Source organism: Rhinichthys klamathensis, unplaced genomic scaffold (genome assembly GCF_029890125.1).
Source record: "Rhinichthys klamathensis goyatoka isolate OS25496 unplaced genomic scaffold, OSU_Roscu_1.1 h1tg000020l_1, whole genome shotgun sequence".
Lineage (NCBI taxonomy): Eukaryota > Metazoa > Chordata > Actinopteri > Cypriniformes > Leuciscidae > Rhinichthys > Rhinichthys klamathensis.
The window spans coordinates 949,482-967,368 of NW_026606571.1; the positions used below are offsets into that span (position 1 = coordinate 949,482).

The 17,887-nt window shown below is 37.0% G+C and overlaps 1 protein-coding gene across 1 annotated transcript; it reads right to left on the reverse strand.

Annotated features, from left to right (window-relative positions):
- Positions 1-1,153: 1,153 nt before the first annotated feature.
- Positions 1,154-16,360, reverse strand: acvrl1 (activin A receptor like type 1). Its single transcript, XM_056239053.1, has 11 exons — positions 15,791-16,360; positions 13,136-13,207; positions 12,913-12,945; positions 12,606-12,833; positions 10,067-10,245; positions 9,536-9,635; positions 8,632-8,778; positions 8,272-8,547; positions 7,909-8,106; positions 3,075-3,205; positions 1,154-2,115 (listed from the first exon to the last, which is right to left on the reverse strand). The coding sequence occupies exons 2-11, from the start codon at positions 13,203-13,205 to the stop codon at positions 1,969-1,971; spliced, it is 1,509 nt and encodes a 502-aa protein (XP_056095028.1). The 5' UTR covers positions 13,206-13,207; positions 15,791-16,360; the 3' UTR covers positions 1,154-1,968.
- Positions 16,361-17,887: the final 1,527 nt, after the last annotated feature.

The following is a 17,887-nucleotide window of genomic DNA, read 5'->3' on the forward strand; positions in this document are numbered from 1 at the left end:
TTAAACCTCTATTGTTACCATTAACCTCTTTGCTTTCGCTAGACTACATAGTAATCTGGTCCCTGACTGTCTATTGTCTGTAAAGTGGGGTCATATCTTTCAATTATCAATCGACATATTTCAGCTGGGCGTTCATATCCGATTTTTCCAAACAAAGACATCTGGAATGGGTCCATTCTGTGTAAAAATGTCAAAGCTGATAGAAGGGCACCATTTCAGAGGAGTCTGGCCTACCAGAGCAGGGCATTGATACTCCACTCAGCCGCTGTGCTCTGTTAAAAATAACCCTCTCTCCATCTGACAGGACAGGTCGAGTTGGGGGAATTATCTCCAGCTAAGCCCCCTCTCTGTACTCCTCCACAGATGGATATAGTGAGGGTGCAGATATAGATAAACAGGCAGACAGAAATCAATACCCATCCTCTCACTCCGCCATACAGTCTAAAAGCAAGACAAACACGACACGCCAAAGGGAAACTTTGGTTTGGGGAAAAAGCCGAGATAAACATCTTATAAATATCCATCAGTCAGTGGAGCATCTGCTCTTTTGGCCTCCTCTCCGTGTCGGTGTGCATAGGAAGTGATTTGTACTGTAAAGACACCCATTTGGCAGTCTCACTTCTGTGAATCAGATACGTGAGATATCTATTTTTGACGGGGTAAATATAGGTCCGTCTGAAACATGATCGTGATGGATGCATTCAGTATTGTATCCGTGAAATGTTGTTCAACAACACTGAGGTGTGTCTTGGTTGCTCCCGAGGGGTATCAGGTCCTTTAGTGTCTCTTGTGACGAACAACGATTCTAACAATTGCGAGATTGCGTGGCTTGTAAGACAGGATACACATTGTTTATGGTTTAGAATTGGATTGAGGCAAAAGGAAATAGATTCCGTATCTCCTTTAGGGCTACTGAAGTGACGTTGTATTCATTAACCAGATCAGTGGCACAGTTTGCTCAGATCAGTCTATGGGAAAGAGAAAGAGGCAAAAAGAACCTAATGTAAGACTTTCAGGGGAAAGAGAGCAATTAATGATTGCCCTCTAGTGGACACATTTTTACTACTACACGTTAATGTTCAAAGATACTTGTTTGAGATCAAACAATACTTGGTGGACCCTCTATTAAAGACCCCTTTACTGTAGAAAAATGTTCTAAGTCTGCTTCAGTATCCTGAAGTTTTATTAATACTTAAATACTATTATTTGGAGTGAGAAAAAATAAAGACATTTTGTGCAAAAAACTTGTATACTACACATTTTTGATTATAATTTCTTCAAAAAGCAAATATATTGTACAATTTCCTTACATCGTAAAAATGATATAGTACAGCTAGAGTAATGTGATGTCATTTTTTTTGTTTGTGTTTTTTTTTTTTTTTTTTTTTTACAAAAGTGCACTATACTAATATGTCCTCTGTTTTAATAATTACTTGGTGCAAGTTGTAATGCAGTTCTTGTTTTTAAAAAAGATGGACCATTTCAAAGTCTTTCATGGATCCAAAAAACAGGTACAAAAAAAAAATAAGTGCAACAAACAGTTTAAAGCATGTGCCAACCTCTGTACGTAAGAGTCATGAATTTCAGGAAACACCGCAATTAGGAAGTCCAGAATAACCCACATCCTGACTGTAAAAATCCCTCTCACTCTCACTATACTGAAAATTATTTTGTGGGTTTATTAACTCTGTTTTACTTTCAGTAATAAATGAGTCACTGTGTTGAAATACAGAGGTCTTAGAAGAGTAGTCAACTGGATATGTTTCAGGAGAAACATTTAACAGCACAGTTAAGGCCTCGACTTCCCACAGTGAATGTCATGATAAGATAAACCATGTTCAGTGAAGCCTTAAGACAAAAAGCTTGAAAGGCACATTAAAAGAGTTTAGATTATACTCAGATGGATAGATATGCAATGTGAGTCCAGTAGAATTGAACTTTCTTGGAAATATGTGCAGGAGGTTTATTCTAGAGGTCCAGTTTAAGCTTGTCAATGTCGTAGTCATGGTCCTGGTCCAGTTTGGAGAGGGTCTTTCGCACACGCAGAGCAGTGAGTCGAGCTGAAGGGCTTTGGAACCAGCACTCTTTCTTAATCTTCGCAATTGTAGACAGGATCTTGACAGAAAAACATACAGAAAGCGTAGATAATCATTTGTTTAGTCATTTCTGATGTCTCTCTTAATGTGTAAATATACAGTTGTATGGGTAGACCTATGTTTATGTGAATATAAGTGACTGCGCCTGGAGTTCATTTTCAAAAACAGACACAAAGAAGTGACCAAGATTTCAATGCATTTCAACTTCATTTGCAAATCCAAACTCAACAACTTCTGACACAAAAAAATGAGATTTTGTGAGAATTCTGTTCATGTCATGCTAGCTTTGAAGTAGGTGTCAAACAATCATATTTGTCCTTCAAAACTGTTTAAACTGTGTTTTTTTTCGCATTCTGCTCTGAACAGATACATTGTAGGAGGGAGTGTGTGAATGTGGCAGACATAAAACAGTCTAATATGGCAAAACAGTTTCAGCAAGATATATGGACTCGAAGGGGTAATTATTTTCAAGTGCAACACTTCAAAATAAAGTTTCTTTATTCTCATCCATGGTTCCATTAAGAACCTTTAACATTCAAGGAACCTTTCCATTGCATAAAATGTCCTTTATAGTGGAAAAGCTTCTTTAGATTTAGAAAATGGTTCTTTTAACAACTGTTCACTGAAAGGTTCTTTGTAGAACCCTTTTGGAACCTTTATTTTTAAGAGCGTAGCTACAAATCTAGCGACTAGCCTGCAAGTCTGCTACTCCTCAACACATGTTACCAAGCTGCTGCAGCTGCTTTTTGCATTAAGCAGGATACATGTAAATTTCCATCCATTTTCTTTTGCAAAGCAAACCTAAAATTAAAGCCTATAAGATATTGTCAGTGACATCATAGACTGATAGGATATTTTGTCCCACACGCATGTAATGCTTTCCTAACAATTTGCTCCAGATTGCAGCTGTCAAAGCAAATCCTTGTGTAGGGTCTAAGTCTTCCAAGTCTGTATCTCTGGTATGTTTGAGTATCTTACCGGATGAGAGTGTAGTCGATTGTGGAGACTGGGCCTGTACTGGTCAACACACACCACTTTCTTCATCTCCTCGAAACTGGGGTCAGAGGGTACCACGTCAAAGAACGGTGGTCTGTACTCCTCCACAATCCCTGAGGCAACCACAGATTTAAGGGATTTATATGGGAGTTTTTGTCAACAGTTGCTGACTACATAGCATTTGAATTTTGACTGATAAAAATGCAGATTTATGCCAAGACTGAAAGTCTGTTCTGACCATATCTATAAAACAGTGGTTTGGGCGTTGAGGGAGGTTGGCAGTACTAATACTTCTGTGGGAGGATTGCAGGAAATTATCCAGGGAGCCTAAGAGCATATGGCAGCTGACATTATGGGGGAAAAAGCTACAGTGGAATCATCGAAAATCTTCTATTTTGCATTTTTATAGTTACATACAGTATATACTGATGAGCCAAAACATTATGACCAGTCACAGGTGAAGCGAATATTGTTGATCATCTCCTAACAAGTCCTCATAATAAAGGGTTAGTTCACCCAAAATTTTTAATTCTGTCATCATTTACTCACCTTCGTTTTGTTCCCAACCCGTAGGATTTTTGTTCATCTTCGAAAGAATGAAGATATTTTTAATAAAATTGCCTTGACAGCTATACGCAACTACCACTTTGGCGCTTCAAAAGGTTCATAAAGAGATCGTAAAACTAATCCATATGAATTAAGTGGTTTAGTCCAACTTTTCTGAAGAGACACGATCACTTTATATGATTTCACAGATTCAATTTAGGCTTTTATTCACATGAACATTGATCAGAGAACATAAGGGGCACTAAGGGTGGAAAAGTTGGGATAATTTTGGGGCCCCCAGAGATCGATTTTATTAGTAGTAACAGTACTAGTAGTAATTTATTAGGGGGCCCCAACCTCATTTTCTTTCATAGGGCACAAAATTGCTAGCGGCACCCCTGGCAAACATAAACAGAGGCTCAACCGAACCGGCTTGATACGCGAGAACAAATTACCTCATTGTTTTTTTGCGGAAGATCAAACGTGTGGCGTAACACACGAGAATTAACCCCACTGGTTCTCGCACGTCAAGCGAACATGCTTGAGCTTCCATTTATCATAACTGATGTGTGCGTTGATGAATGTTTATAGTAATTTCTGTTTTTTAACTTGGACCTTACTTGACCTGGTGGATACCTGTTTTCTTTCTGAGCTGTTGCCTGCAAACTACAATGTTTTAAATACTCCCAGATCCACTGGTCGAGGTAAGAGAGTGGCCACGCTCTTTAAGGACAGTTTTAGTGCTTACTATCAGTGGAGAAATACACAAGTTTTGAATTACAGCTGGTTAACCTGGAACTGACCTACACTGTTCATTGTGCACTAATCTACCGCCTTCCCAAATATGATAAGGACTTTATTCAGGATTTCTTTCTTTGATTGTTCCGACCACTGATAATGTTTAAATCATTGTGGACTTTAACATTCATGTATGTTGCCTGTCTAAACCATTGGTGAGGCAATTCTCTGGCGTTGACTCTTTTAACTTAACACAGTCAGTTTGTGATGCTACACACAGGCATGGTTACACTTGACCTGGTTTTATCCATGGGTTTGTCTATTAGTAATATGGCTACAGAAGACAATTATATTATCTGACCATAAACCTCTTTTTTTATCTTGATCTGCCTGCTTTTATATCTAAAAGCTGATAGTTTATAAAATAGTTTTGCTGATGCATATGCTGCAAGCCCAGTTTCTTCTATCTCCTGTTCAACCTGTATATGCTCCCACTGAGCCAAATAATGAGAAAGAACCAAATTGCTTACCACAGCTATGCAGACGATACACAGATCTACTTAGCCCTATCGTCTAACGACTACAGCCCCATTGACTCCCTGTGCCAATGCATTGATGAAGTCAACAGTTGGATGTGCCAAAACTTTCTTCAGTTAAACAAAGACGAAACTGAAGTCATTGCGTTTGGAAACAAAGATGAAGTTCTCAAGGTGAACGCATATCTTGACGCTAGGGGTCTAACAACTAAAAATCAAGTCAGGAATCTCAGTGTGATTCTGGAGTCAGACCTCAGTTTTAGTAGTCATATCAAAGCAATAACTATACTATCATCTGAAAAATATTTCAAGAATTAGATGCTTTGTTTCCAGTCAAGACTTAGAGAAACTTGTGCATGCTTTCATCACCAGAAGGGTGGATTATTGTAATGGACTCCTCACTGGCCTTCCTAAAAAGACCATGAGACAGTTGCAGCTCATACAGAACGCTGCTGCCAGGATTCTGAGCAGAACCAGAAAATATCACACCAGTCCTCAGGTCTTTACACTGGCTCCCAGTTAGATTTAGGATTGATTTTAAAGTATTATTACTGGTATATAAATCACTCAATGGCCTAGGACATCAATACATTGCAGATATGCTCACTGAATATAAACCGAACAGATCACTCAGATCATTAGGATCACATCAGCTAGAAATACCACGGGTTCACTCTAAGCATGGAGAGTCTGCTTAGCTATTATGCTAGCCGCAGCTGGAACCAGCTTCCAGAGGAGATCAGATGTGCTCCTAGTCACATTCAAATCAAGCCAGACTCAAAACACTTCTGTTTAGCTGTGCATTTAATGAATGAGCACTGTGCCACTGTTCGTCCGACTGTTTGCACTGCATTTTATTTCCTTTTTATTCTAAACTGTTCTTATTTCTTTTGATTATTTTAATTACTTCTATGTAAAGCACTTTGAATTACCATTGTGTATGAAATGTGCTATATAAATAAACTTGCCTTGCCTATCATTGAGGCTTCTGGGTGCTCTCTAGACACAAGAGTAGTCAGGGCATTATGATTGATGTTGCTCCACTCAGACTTAAACCATAAACTTAATTCTCAGCATAGGTATAACAATGAAACACGTGCTATTAAACAGGCTAAAGGATACTCTCAGTAGATACCAGTTAAAAGCTGCGGTTAAAGCTGCAAAATCTAAATATTTTTCAGATTTAATAAGTAGAACTGTTCACTGCCCAGAGGTTTTGTTTAGCAGATTTATGTAAGCACATGAAATTGTCATCTACTCCGCTGGATCCTATTCCAAGATTTGTTTGCAACTATTGGCCCTATAGTCTACTATCTATTGTGAAAAGTTTTTTAATTAATGGTGTTGTTCCACCCTGTCTTAAACAAGCAGTGGCCTTGATTTGCAGAGTTGAATCATTTTCTGCCAATATCTAAATTACCACTTTTATTCAAAGGCTTAGAGAAGGTTGTTCTATCTCAAATTACCCTGTTCTTATCAGAGAATGATATCCTGGATAAATTCCAATCTGGCTTCAGAGCTGTTTAGAGTACAGAGACCGCTCTGGTAAAAGTTGTGAACGATTTATTAATAGCGGATGATTCTGGGCTGGCAGTTGTTTTAATTACATTGGATCTCAGTGCCGCATTCGACACTGTTCATCATTCGATTCTCTTAGATCGTTTGGAGTATGAGGTTGGCATTTGTGGGACAGCTCTAAAATGGTTTCACTCATATCTACTGGATAGAACATTTTCTGTTAGTTTTGCAAACACTTCATCCTCTGTGGTCCCCTTAAAATATGGTCTCCCTCAAGGCTCTATTTTGGGCCCTACGTTGATTTCATTGTATATGTGCCCTCTGGGATCCATCTGCCGGGATCACAGTACTCCGGTTCTGTCCTCTTACCATTGGCTGCCGGTGCCGGTTCAGTATAGGATTGATTTTATTACTGGTTTTTAAAGCCCTTCATAACATGTCCCCAAATTAAATAAATAACAATGATGTTTGTTCCCCAATCCAAGAAGAATTCAAAACGTGATCGAGCTTTCTCAGTAGTAGCTCCAAAATAATGGAACAGTCAGGACTAAAAGGATCTGCTGCTAACTTCATGGTGCCAGATACCACAGACTCCATGCCTCGGCGGGCCGGCGCAGTTTTGGCAGCACGTGGAGGACCAACAGCATATTAGGCAGGTGGTCATAATGTTTTGGCTCACAAATTGTGTGTACTTTATATAAGTGACAGTAAAGTAATTTGTAATTTTACAAAAGATTTCTAATTAAAATAAATTATGTTCTTTTGAACTTTCTATTCATCAAAGAATTCTGAAAAGAAAAATGCATCATGGTTTACACAAAGATATTAAGCAGCACAACTCTTTCAACATTGATAATAATAAGAAATGGTTCTTGAGCACCAAATCAGCATATTATAATGATTTCTGAATAATCATAAAGACTGGTGCCATTAGATCACATTCTGTAATAAATACTACATATAAATTATATATAAAGGGTTGATTAAGTGCTCCTTAAAAAGTATGTGTTAAAGAGATAGAGAGAGAGAGAGAAAACAAGCGCATCTGGACTAAATGAGCAGGAGTGCTGACAGCAGATAAGATTGTTTATAATTATTGGGCCGCTAATCGTGGGTGGATAGAGACAGACACAGACATTGAGAAAAAAACTGAGGGATCGAGGGAGAGGGGAAGTAAGACAAAGAAACTTATGAGAAAAAAATAATAACTATCAGCAGTGTGAAAATCATTGCTTAGTAACTAAAAACCGAAAGTTAGGTAGAACGCCGAGATCCTGCAATCACAGAACTTTTAATTTAAAGTTGTAATGTGCAATGAAACTTTAACTAATTAATTATTTCTGTAAACATAAGTCTCAGCATATCAAAGTTTTTGGTATCAATACTGTATGTGACATTTTGAAACATATTTAAAGTCACAAGAGCACAGAATAGCAGTAGTGGCACAAAAATAAAGTTGAATAACTATTCCATCTTACCATTTACAATAGTTCGACGAGTTATCTCCCACATGACGAGACCCAGGGCCCAGATGTCAGTTTGTTTATAGGACTCAAACACATCAACACGAATACTCTCGTCCAAAACCTCCGGTGCCATATAACGCTTGGTGCCCACTCTCGGGTTGTTGCCCACATCCAGATAGTCATTAGACTGAGAGTGAATGACAGCCAAGCCTGAGAGATCACACAAGAAGACATTATGTTTTGAGATCTCAACTTTGAGATGGTGACAACAGAAATTTCACCCTTAATAAAGTATATGATTTGCCAAAGTAAAAAAAGTCTTGGAATGAGATACATTTCCTACTCGGACTCAGATATTCTGTTCTACTTTCTCACCCAGGTCTGCAATGCAGCACTGCCCATTTCTCTTCACCAGAATGTTACGGCTCTTCAGGTCTCGATGTGCGATGGCTGGTTTGCCCTGCGTACTGAGGATCTCTGTGTGGAGGTGCACAAGGCCGCTGGCGATGGACAGGCACATGCGCAGACAGCCCTCGGGGTCTAGTGTGGTGTCCTGAAGGAAGTCATAGAGGGAGCCCAACTCATGGAAGTGTGTGACCAGCCACAGCTGAGTGCTGGAGTTTTTAGACGTCATGTCTGATGCTATGAAGCCTGATGGACAGAGGACATTACATCAACTCAGAACGATCCCTTCCCACACAAGAAATGAAAAATGCAGTGTGGGTGGAAACCTACCCAAGATGTTTTCATGCCTTAGTTGGACTGTGTTGTAGATTTCAGTCTCTCTAAACCAGGACTGTTCATCACGAGAGGAGAAAATCTTGACAGCCACACTCTCTCCCATCCAGGTGCCTCTCCATACCTCTCCATAACGCCCTTTACCTGCCAGAAACATTCAGAGGGAAATGATAAACTGAAATGAGATGCATATATTATTATACTAAGGTATAGCCATGATCAGTGCACTTTCATTATTTTTCTAAATGTTAAAACAAATTTAATTTTAATATATAACATATATAAATTAATACAAAGATTACACTTATTTAAATTTAGTTTTATTCATTATTATTATTAGATCCTAATATAAATGTGTACACTTATTACACAGATTTAAATGATATTTTGTTTAATAATAATAATAACTACATTTTAAAATAAGTGTAATATATGGGTTCAAATATATTTATTAAATTATGGTAATATTAAAAACAAATTAAGAGTACATTTAAATCAATATGTGACCAACCTTTCAATCAAACTCGATGTTGTACAGTATGTAGTAAGAGAAAGAAATCTCTTTACAAGAAAAAAAGTATAAATATTACATGTATATAATTTTATTTAATAATAATTATAATAAATAATCATATATATATATTTTTTATTTAAATATAATTTATATCTATGGATTAAATTATGTTCATTTTTTAATTATGGAAACATTTGAAAACAAGTTTAGAGTACATTTATAGAACTCACAATGTTATACATTATGTAGTAAAAAAAAAATTTGTACAAGAAAAAAGGTATGGAGCAAAACACATCTCCTCCTCTTAGACTTCATTACTTCATCCTGCAGTTGTTTCACCCTCCGCCTATGCAGCATTGTGTAATGAGATATGAAAGTTTCACTCACCAACACAATGAGCCAGAGAGATCTGTCGGGCCATGGTCCTTTGCACCAGATAAGGCAGGCCGGTCCCACTGCCAGACGTACAAAACTCATCAAAGATATCCTAAAAAGGAGAATTACACACTTAAATCACTGACCAGCTGGAAAAAAAATTACACACACTTACTGTCAAATGATGGGAATTTGAATCACAACCCATAGGAACATTTTGCTCAGAAGTTGCTCAAGAGAATGAAGGTTTCAGTTCTATTTATAGCTCATTACAAATAAGACTGTCTGTATGTAATGAATTGAGGATAACGGGTTACACTTTATTTTACAGTACATCTACGTACAGTGTACTTACCCAAGAAAGCACTGGTTTTATAAGGTGGGTTAAGTTTACGTTTAGAGTTAGTACCTATAACCCAGTTATTGTAATTGCTATAATAAGTACATAGTATATACATGCGGAACAGGACTGTAAAATAAAGTGCTACCGAATAATGAGATCAAACAAAAAGCAGTGAATGTCACCCAGCCGTTGCGTTTTACCCCGTATGTGGGATCCCCTCCGCTGGGGACTTTGAGCATAGAGGTTTCGTGTTCCACCAGGGGGCGGTGCTGTCGCCTTGTACGCAGCCACAACACGAGCCCACAGACTGCCAAGGACATCACCAACAGCACCAACAATGGCACTCCCACCAACAGAACCACTCTGATGGGCTTTTCCACTGGAAACAGAGACAACATCACTGAAAAAAAAGCAGCTGGAAATGTTTCATATTCAATTTTGTATTTAATTTCAGAAATGCCAAAATATATTACAAAATGTGCTTCAAAAGGCAAGAAAAATACATTTCAATTTAAAACATATTACACAGATATATATGAAGATGGCCAAAAGATATATGAGGAAACATAACTAAAACTCATAAAAATATATTTATGTCAATTATAAATTATTAGCAGTAAATATATTTTTTGCTATTTTTGTATATTTTGAAATGTATTAAAAAATATATCTCAAAATATATTTTTTCAATTTGGGAATTGTTTTTAGTTTCTATTTGAGCTACAGCAACATAAGCTTCAACAAGTTTTTTTTTCAAGTATGACGTTCCAGGATATCCTTAATGGGTTTTTTTTTATACAAAAAAAAACCCATAACATAACAGGAACAATAAAAAAACAAGACATATTTCAAGGAAACAATACCAATAAAATAACCAAGATCTAGAGAAAAAAATATATATTTACAAGGTTAAACATCGAAAGCAATCTTGTGACTTTTCACAAAACATTTAAAATAAATAATGCCCATCAAAGACAAAACATAGGAATTATAATCTACCAGTATAATTTACAGTAGTGGGATTTTACCCAAAAATTTTAACACGCGTTTAAAAACCTAAGAAAGTTAAAACCTGTGAGACACAGTGGCGGCTCCTGCAAAATCTCTCAGGGGGGGCAAATGTTTGGATTATTGATAAGGATAAGGTCCACCCATGCAATGGATAAATTAACAGCTTAAGCATGTAAAGGCAACTTCTCTACTTTAAGATTGTGTCGCAGACCTGACAAAATAAATACATTTATTTTAGTTATAAAATAAATTATTTATTATAATATAAATATAGAGATACAAGGTTTCCATCCCGACAGCAACAATGTATCAGGCAGAATCCATATTGTATATTTCCCTATTTTTTCAAAAATGAATGCTATTGGTCACCCTTTACATCTGTCAATGGGTTTTACAAATATTTTACCAATGGAAAGCATTAAAAGAGCTTGGGAATTATTTTGGGGGGAAAACAGGTTTTCTTTCGTTTCCTGAAAAGTAACAGTTTTGGACATACAAGGCTTCCGTCCGACAGCGCTGATGATGTGTGTGTGTGTGTGTGTGTGTGTGTTATTACGTTAATTAACATTTTACCAAAATTCAAGCTCAAATGGAGTTTGACAAGGGTTTTTGACCAGTAAATGTATTTTCAATCCACTCAGATAGTTTAAGTTATTTTATTAAAGATTCCACTAGGTGGCGACAAATAATATTGTTGACTGAATCGTTGACATGTAGGATAAAGATTGTGTTGGTGTTCGAATGGAAATGTACAAATTTCAAAGTACAATGCTAGGAGTAAAAAAGACTGCTACCATCCTTTCCTAAACTGATTGTAAAAACAAAGTGAGATTTTCCAACACTCGAGTATTAAAATGTTCAGCAATAAATACCTCTTTAGACAGCCTCTGCTTGTCTTCTTCTCCCAAGGCCCTCCTAGATCTTGTTGTTCCTGTTGCTACTTTTTCTCCTGCTCAATGTATGCTGATTACTACGACGGGCTGAATGGTATTTATTTTAATGACACGATAAATGACTGTGTTATGACTGCGTTCGCCATGACGTTGTTCAAGTTCAACTGGTCCCAACAGTCTCTCTCGCTCTCGTTCTTTTTTTATTTTATTTTTTTAATCACATTTGATAAAGATATTATAGTAGTGTTTCATTGTTTCTTGTTATTCAAATTCAAAATTGTTTTCAAATATTATTTGTCACTTAATCTTAAAGATTTTTAATAGTGTGTGTTTGTTCCCACCAATCGCTGCACAAGTTAAGGATACGTATGATGACGTAAGCACGTTAGTGCGAGCCCTCCCGGAACCCATAGAGAATGCATTGCAGTGCCTGCAGTTAGAAAAAAAACATCTTTGAATGCAAGTCTATGGGAACACTCTGGGCGATTCTCAGCCATAGTGAAATCGCCCAAAAAGAGGCGGTACTCTACAGAACGTGACATGACGCTGATTGGACTATAGTGACGGCTAGCGTAACTCTGTGGTTGAATGAGATTGTGAATGTGATTGAAAAAGTCACTTTTACACTTTGGTGGTGCGTCGCCCAATCGCCCTAATGAAGAAACCGCCCCTGGTGAGACACCAATGTAACACTAGAAGGCAGCAGAGAGTAAACTTCTACCAAGGCAAACGACTCTTTGATTTTAGTAATGAATATCTGAATTGACAACTCTAAAATGAGTAACTGTTTAGCTGAGCTAAAGAGGTGTTTTTAAAGAAATGAGTCATGACTGACCTGTTGTTTCAGGCACACTGAGGTTTGCATTGCACAAGTGTGTGTGGCAGCACTTGGAATACAGACGAGGAACAACAGGCACGTGGCACTGCTCGCTGGTGGGAAAACAGCCCCTGACTATCCGCTCATGGACCGAACTGTAGAAGCAAATCCGGCCCCAGCAGGTGTTGTTTACACAGGAGTATGTGTTCTCACATGCGCACTGTAAAACGTCCTCCTCTCCTTTATCTATGGAAATGTAAAAATGTAATGTGACTAATATTACACTATCTCAGTTGATATACTGTATATATGATGGCTAACTCACGATTCTCTGGGGGAGAGTCCACCACCACATCATCTGCAAAAAAAAAAAAAAGTGTTTCTTTGCAAATGAGTTTGAAAATATGTCAAAACAGAGTAGGAAGATATACTTCCTCTGGCTTATTGTCTACACAGGAAGCAACACTACATCACCCGGCTGGTTTCCATGCAACACTCAGACATATGCACACGTAAACACTTTTATGACCGCAATTATGTAACCTCACCTGCGAGAGTTGCGTAGTTCCCTGAATACACCAAAACAAACAATGCTGCGAGCATCTCAGAAGCCTTCATATCTAAGAAAGAGGGGACACAGGATGAGAGCGAGCCTTAGGAGGGAGCGCTTTGACACAAACAAAAAACACTTCAGCTCCTTCCATTTAATCGTATGCACATATCCCATGCTCCCTTGCATCATCCTTCACTGATCTGGCATTTGCAAGGCACCGCTCCATGCGTGAATAATATAATGGCACAATCATACAATGACATAGTGTTGGAATCTCTAAATGGAAAAAGCTCAATAACCCCTGTCCCACGCCAAAGGAAGTCATGAGTTAAAGAACGACAGATGGAGAGGGTCCAGTCAGTCTGTCTGTGCTGCAATTATAGTGAGGGTTGGTGGGAGAGGACTTTAGTGGAGGCCTCGTTCTCCTCCTCGCAGACACTCTGGCTGCTGCACACGCAGAGTAAATATTGATGGCTATACTTCCTGCCATTCAGAGGCCGCACCCGGCTAGCCGTCCAGATACTCCGGATTGCTTGTTCCTCAAGGTCTGGAAGTCGACTGGAAGTCACGCAAGCTAAATGGCTGGGTGAAAAAACGTACTATATGAAGATGATGGAAAACCTGCATGCTGAAGTGTTGGCCTGTTCTCCAGGCTGCTTTCAACAAGCAATAGGTGAAAGTGTTTATAACTGTTCAAATTCGTTTTAGGTCACTGTATAACAGTAGCACGCTGAAAACAACAGACTATTTTCGTGTTGCCTCAACAAGTAATTAAAGTATAGGCATACTATACACTTACGTGACGTCATGGAAAAACAGAATCAGCCATGATGTTTTGAGAGCCAGGGTTGATGTGTATCTTTGTACAAATAAATATGCTTTGGGCAATATGTCTTTATGAGACGTTTCCGAATGCAGATTTGTGTATATTATAATCTGTGATATTTGTTGTTATCTGCGTATCTGCATATAAATGATCGTCATTTTTGGGATGCAAGCCCACACACAAACTGGGCAACTGGAAATGAGGATGGCTATTGCCTGATGTAGAAAACACATGCAGCGAGATTCCAACAGGAGTCACTTTATCTGTGGAGTCTTTTAAGTTCTCCATTTAATCCCATCAATGTAAGCGCAGGTGGGTCAGGGTAAACAACTTTGTCACGTACACTTAGTGCACAGAAAATGGGTAATTGCTGGGCTCTCTGGGCCACATTAAGACGGAAAACAACCCCACCCTTCTCTGGGTATTCTGATCTTTATTTCCAAACTGCCAGGATGTTTTTCAAATCAGATAGTGGCCGTCTTGAATCAAAGCCTTAAGTGAACATGATGAAATGCGATTCCTGTTTCGATGACCTGCTTGTCAGCATTCTCTCTGAGAGCAGTCAAAAGACCCATGGGAACCAGTGAACTGTCTTCTCCTTCCACTTTTCTCAGGACTTTAAAATAGAATAAACTCCTTTGCTGCTCACAGCTTTGTTTCGACATTTATATTTACATTTAATTATGTTACAAGCTTTTTCATTTGAATAGGCTAATTAAGTTAATTTTTTTAGGAATGCATAAGTGATAGTGAAAGTCTCAATTTCTTTTCACATTTAATCACCTTTTGCCTTCACATTTGATCTAGTTCTTTGATGGTGACAAATTAATTATAAAAGTACAAAGTATTCCATTTAGTATATAAAAAAATATAAAAAAATATAATACATAAAAAAATATTATAAAAAAATTAGCAAAATTCTGTTTTAAATGGTTTTAGGCAGATTCTAGCATGTTACTCTGCAGGACATGCCAACTTCCCAAATGTATTTCATACATATTGTTATCCTGAAGAAATAAATTAAGAGTCTGAGTCAGGATTTTGAAATAGTTCAGGGTAAATTCAGCATTCAGTAGCATATCTCTGGCTCCATCTTGCAGCTGTAAGAATTTGCCTGTTTTGACTGCAGTTAAAAGAACTGGTACGCCTCAGTGTATTTGTAAGCGCCAGCATTTCACAGTCACAGAGATAAATGAACTGAACTCATGGTTCATGCTAACTAGATATGGGTTTCATTTAGGGCTCTGGTCGTGTCATTGACTGCAACATGGATTCTCGTAAGAATGGCGTGCAAAGATGCCAGAACAGAATATTGGTATTTGGTTAATTCTAATATTCTAATAAAATATCTGATATATAATGCAGCCAAATCTTTGTAGTTGACAGAATGTATGTATGAAAGCATCATCCACATGTCTCATGACCTCAGATATTGCATCATCATCATCATTCATTATGTAAAAGGTGTATATATACAAACACACACACCACCTGTGAAGACCAAATACCTCAAAAAATTCATTTAAAAAAAGCAAGAAAGAGTAAGACAAATAAAGCCAAAGATTAGTTTTTTTTTCTTTCTGCACGTTGTGATTCTCTTTTTCTTAAAATAACAAAATTGCTGCTGCAGTTCTGCCCCTTCACAATGGAAAAGCTATGACCAAGCATGGCCCTTTAATTCAAACCGTTATCAACATATCTCTCTAAATAGAATTCATATTCATTAAATATAGGCTATAGTCATGCATTACGCCACATTCACCATAAGAGCAATTTCAGAGAGAGAGATTTAAAAGAGATTAGAAAACATAATGGGTTATTTACCTGATTTTCGTCTTGCGCACACTCACGAATCAAGCTTATCAAACTTCATCTGTTTATGAAACTCGTCTCTCATTTCTTTAAAACATAAAACTGTTGTCTCAAAGCGACGAATATATTGAAATCAGAGGCGCAAGTCATATCCAGATGTGCTGGAGCCTAACTTTTGCCACATCCTGACATTCTCGGAGTTTACTCTAAAGTTAAACTCTTTCGAGTTCAGTTTTCATTCAATCACAATCCGTTCGGTGTTATTTCCTCGAGCGAAATATTGCATAGATCGCCGTAACGCAGAACATATCGAGCTGTGGCGTACAGTAGGCTTTATCTCCAGTCAAATCTCGAGCTGATAAACCGAAAAAGAGAAACTGCTTCTCGGAGAAGAAACAGTCTTCTTCCGCTTGGAAATAAACATTCCCAGATCGACTCCCGACGACTCCATCGCGATAAGTGTAAAGCAAACTTTGAGCAATGTTTCTGATTTAGGGGTTAGATTACAGATTTTAAAATATCTGTCCCACCCCTCATTGTCTGAGCCGGGGTTCACTAGGAATGTGCTCTCATAGCTGTTTTCCTGTTGCTGCAAGACCTTTCATTTTTTCCACGTCTGTTTTTTCTTCTTCTTCTTCATAGCTGGTTGCTTATGAATAGAACTTCATAGAGGATTCATGTGCCTTCTGAACAAGTCACATCACAAATGTGATCTCCATTAAATTGTACTTTTTACTTTAAAATTAACAACGTCTTGTATTATATTTTAAAATAAGTTGATTACTTTAAAATAAAATGTTTGTCATTAAATTTGTCAATATGGTCATGGACTTTTTTTCTGAAAAATGGCTTGCTCTTGCCATTGATTATGCTGCTCTTTGTAATATTTGACTGTAAGTCAGTTTACACGTACAGTAGAAATGGATTCATTTACACTACCATTCAATTTTGTTTTGTTTTTGAAATAAGTCTCTTATTCTGATTGGCTGCATTTATTTGATCAAAAATACAATAACAACAGATATATTGTGTAATGTTATTATCATTTCTTATTATTATCAATGTTAAAAACATGTGGACAAAATATAGTTTATTTAAAACATAGCCTATACATGAAAATGTAAGTAATAAATTCACATAAGGACCAGAATAGACGTGCATGATGTGCATGTAAGTTTCAGAGATGAGCAAAACTGGTGATCCTGGGGCCACGGATGCACTGTAAAAATTTTTTTCGTAAAATAACGGTAAAAAGTCTGGCAGCAAAGTTGCCAACCACTTACCGTCAAATTACAGTAAAAAAACGTAAATTATTTTACAGAAAAATTTTGTTTTTTGAAAACGGATATTTACTGTAAACATTTTCTGTATTTTTACAGTCAAACTGCTGTAGAAAGAAAAAAAAATCTCATAAAAAAAATGTCTGTTGAATGTTAAACGAATGTATAAATCTGTATAAAAACTTACAAATATTGCAGAAATACCTTAAAATTACATAATTAAATCAAAGACTTCTGTTTTAATACAGTATTATTTGGTATATTTTTAGGATAATCCAATCCATCTACAAGAACTCCTTGTCAAAGTAAAGACTTTTCTATGTAAAACACACAGAAAATGTTGTATAATTACCTTCAGATACCCTAATTTAAAGCCTAATACCAGTATATTGATCGATTTAAACTTTTATTTTATGTCATTATTCAATCTATTTACAGTAAATTCCTGTTAAATATTGGTTTTATCCTGTACAAAAAAACAAGATCTTGTGATATTAAGTTTCAGAAACATATTTTTAACAGTTATTGCTTTATTAAAACATTATTTGACAGTAATTACAGACACATCTCCAATAAATGTACAAGCTTTCACCATTAATGTATGCAGGTTTACTTTATATAAACATTATTTGACAGTAATAACAAGCAACTCTCCAATATTTCTACATATTTGTACCATTTAAATACAGTGTGCTACTTTATATAAAGATTATTTGACAGTAATAACAAGCAACTCTCCAATATTTCTACATGTTTACCATTTAAATAAGGGGGTTTACTTTATATAAACATTATTTGACAATAATTACAGGCAACTCTCCAATATTTC

Excerpts from the sequence above, each read along its gene's own strand:
- acvrl1 (XM_056239053.1), bottom strand. The coding sequence starts at position 13,205 with ATGAAGGCTTCTGAGATGCTCGCAGCATTGTTTGTTTTGGTGTATTCA. Across the intron at positions 8,779-9,535 it reads CTCTCTGGCTCATTGTGTTG|GTAAAGGGCGTTATGGAGAG; the intron begins GTGAGTGAAACT and ends TGTTTCTGGCAG. Across the intron at positions 8,107-8,271 it reads GTGCTGCATTGCAGACCTGG|GCTTGGCTGTCATTCACTCT; the intron begins GTGAGAAAGTAG and ends GTGATCTCTCAG.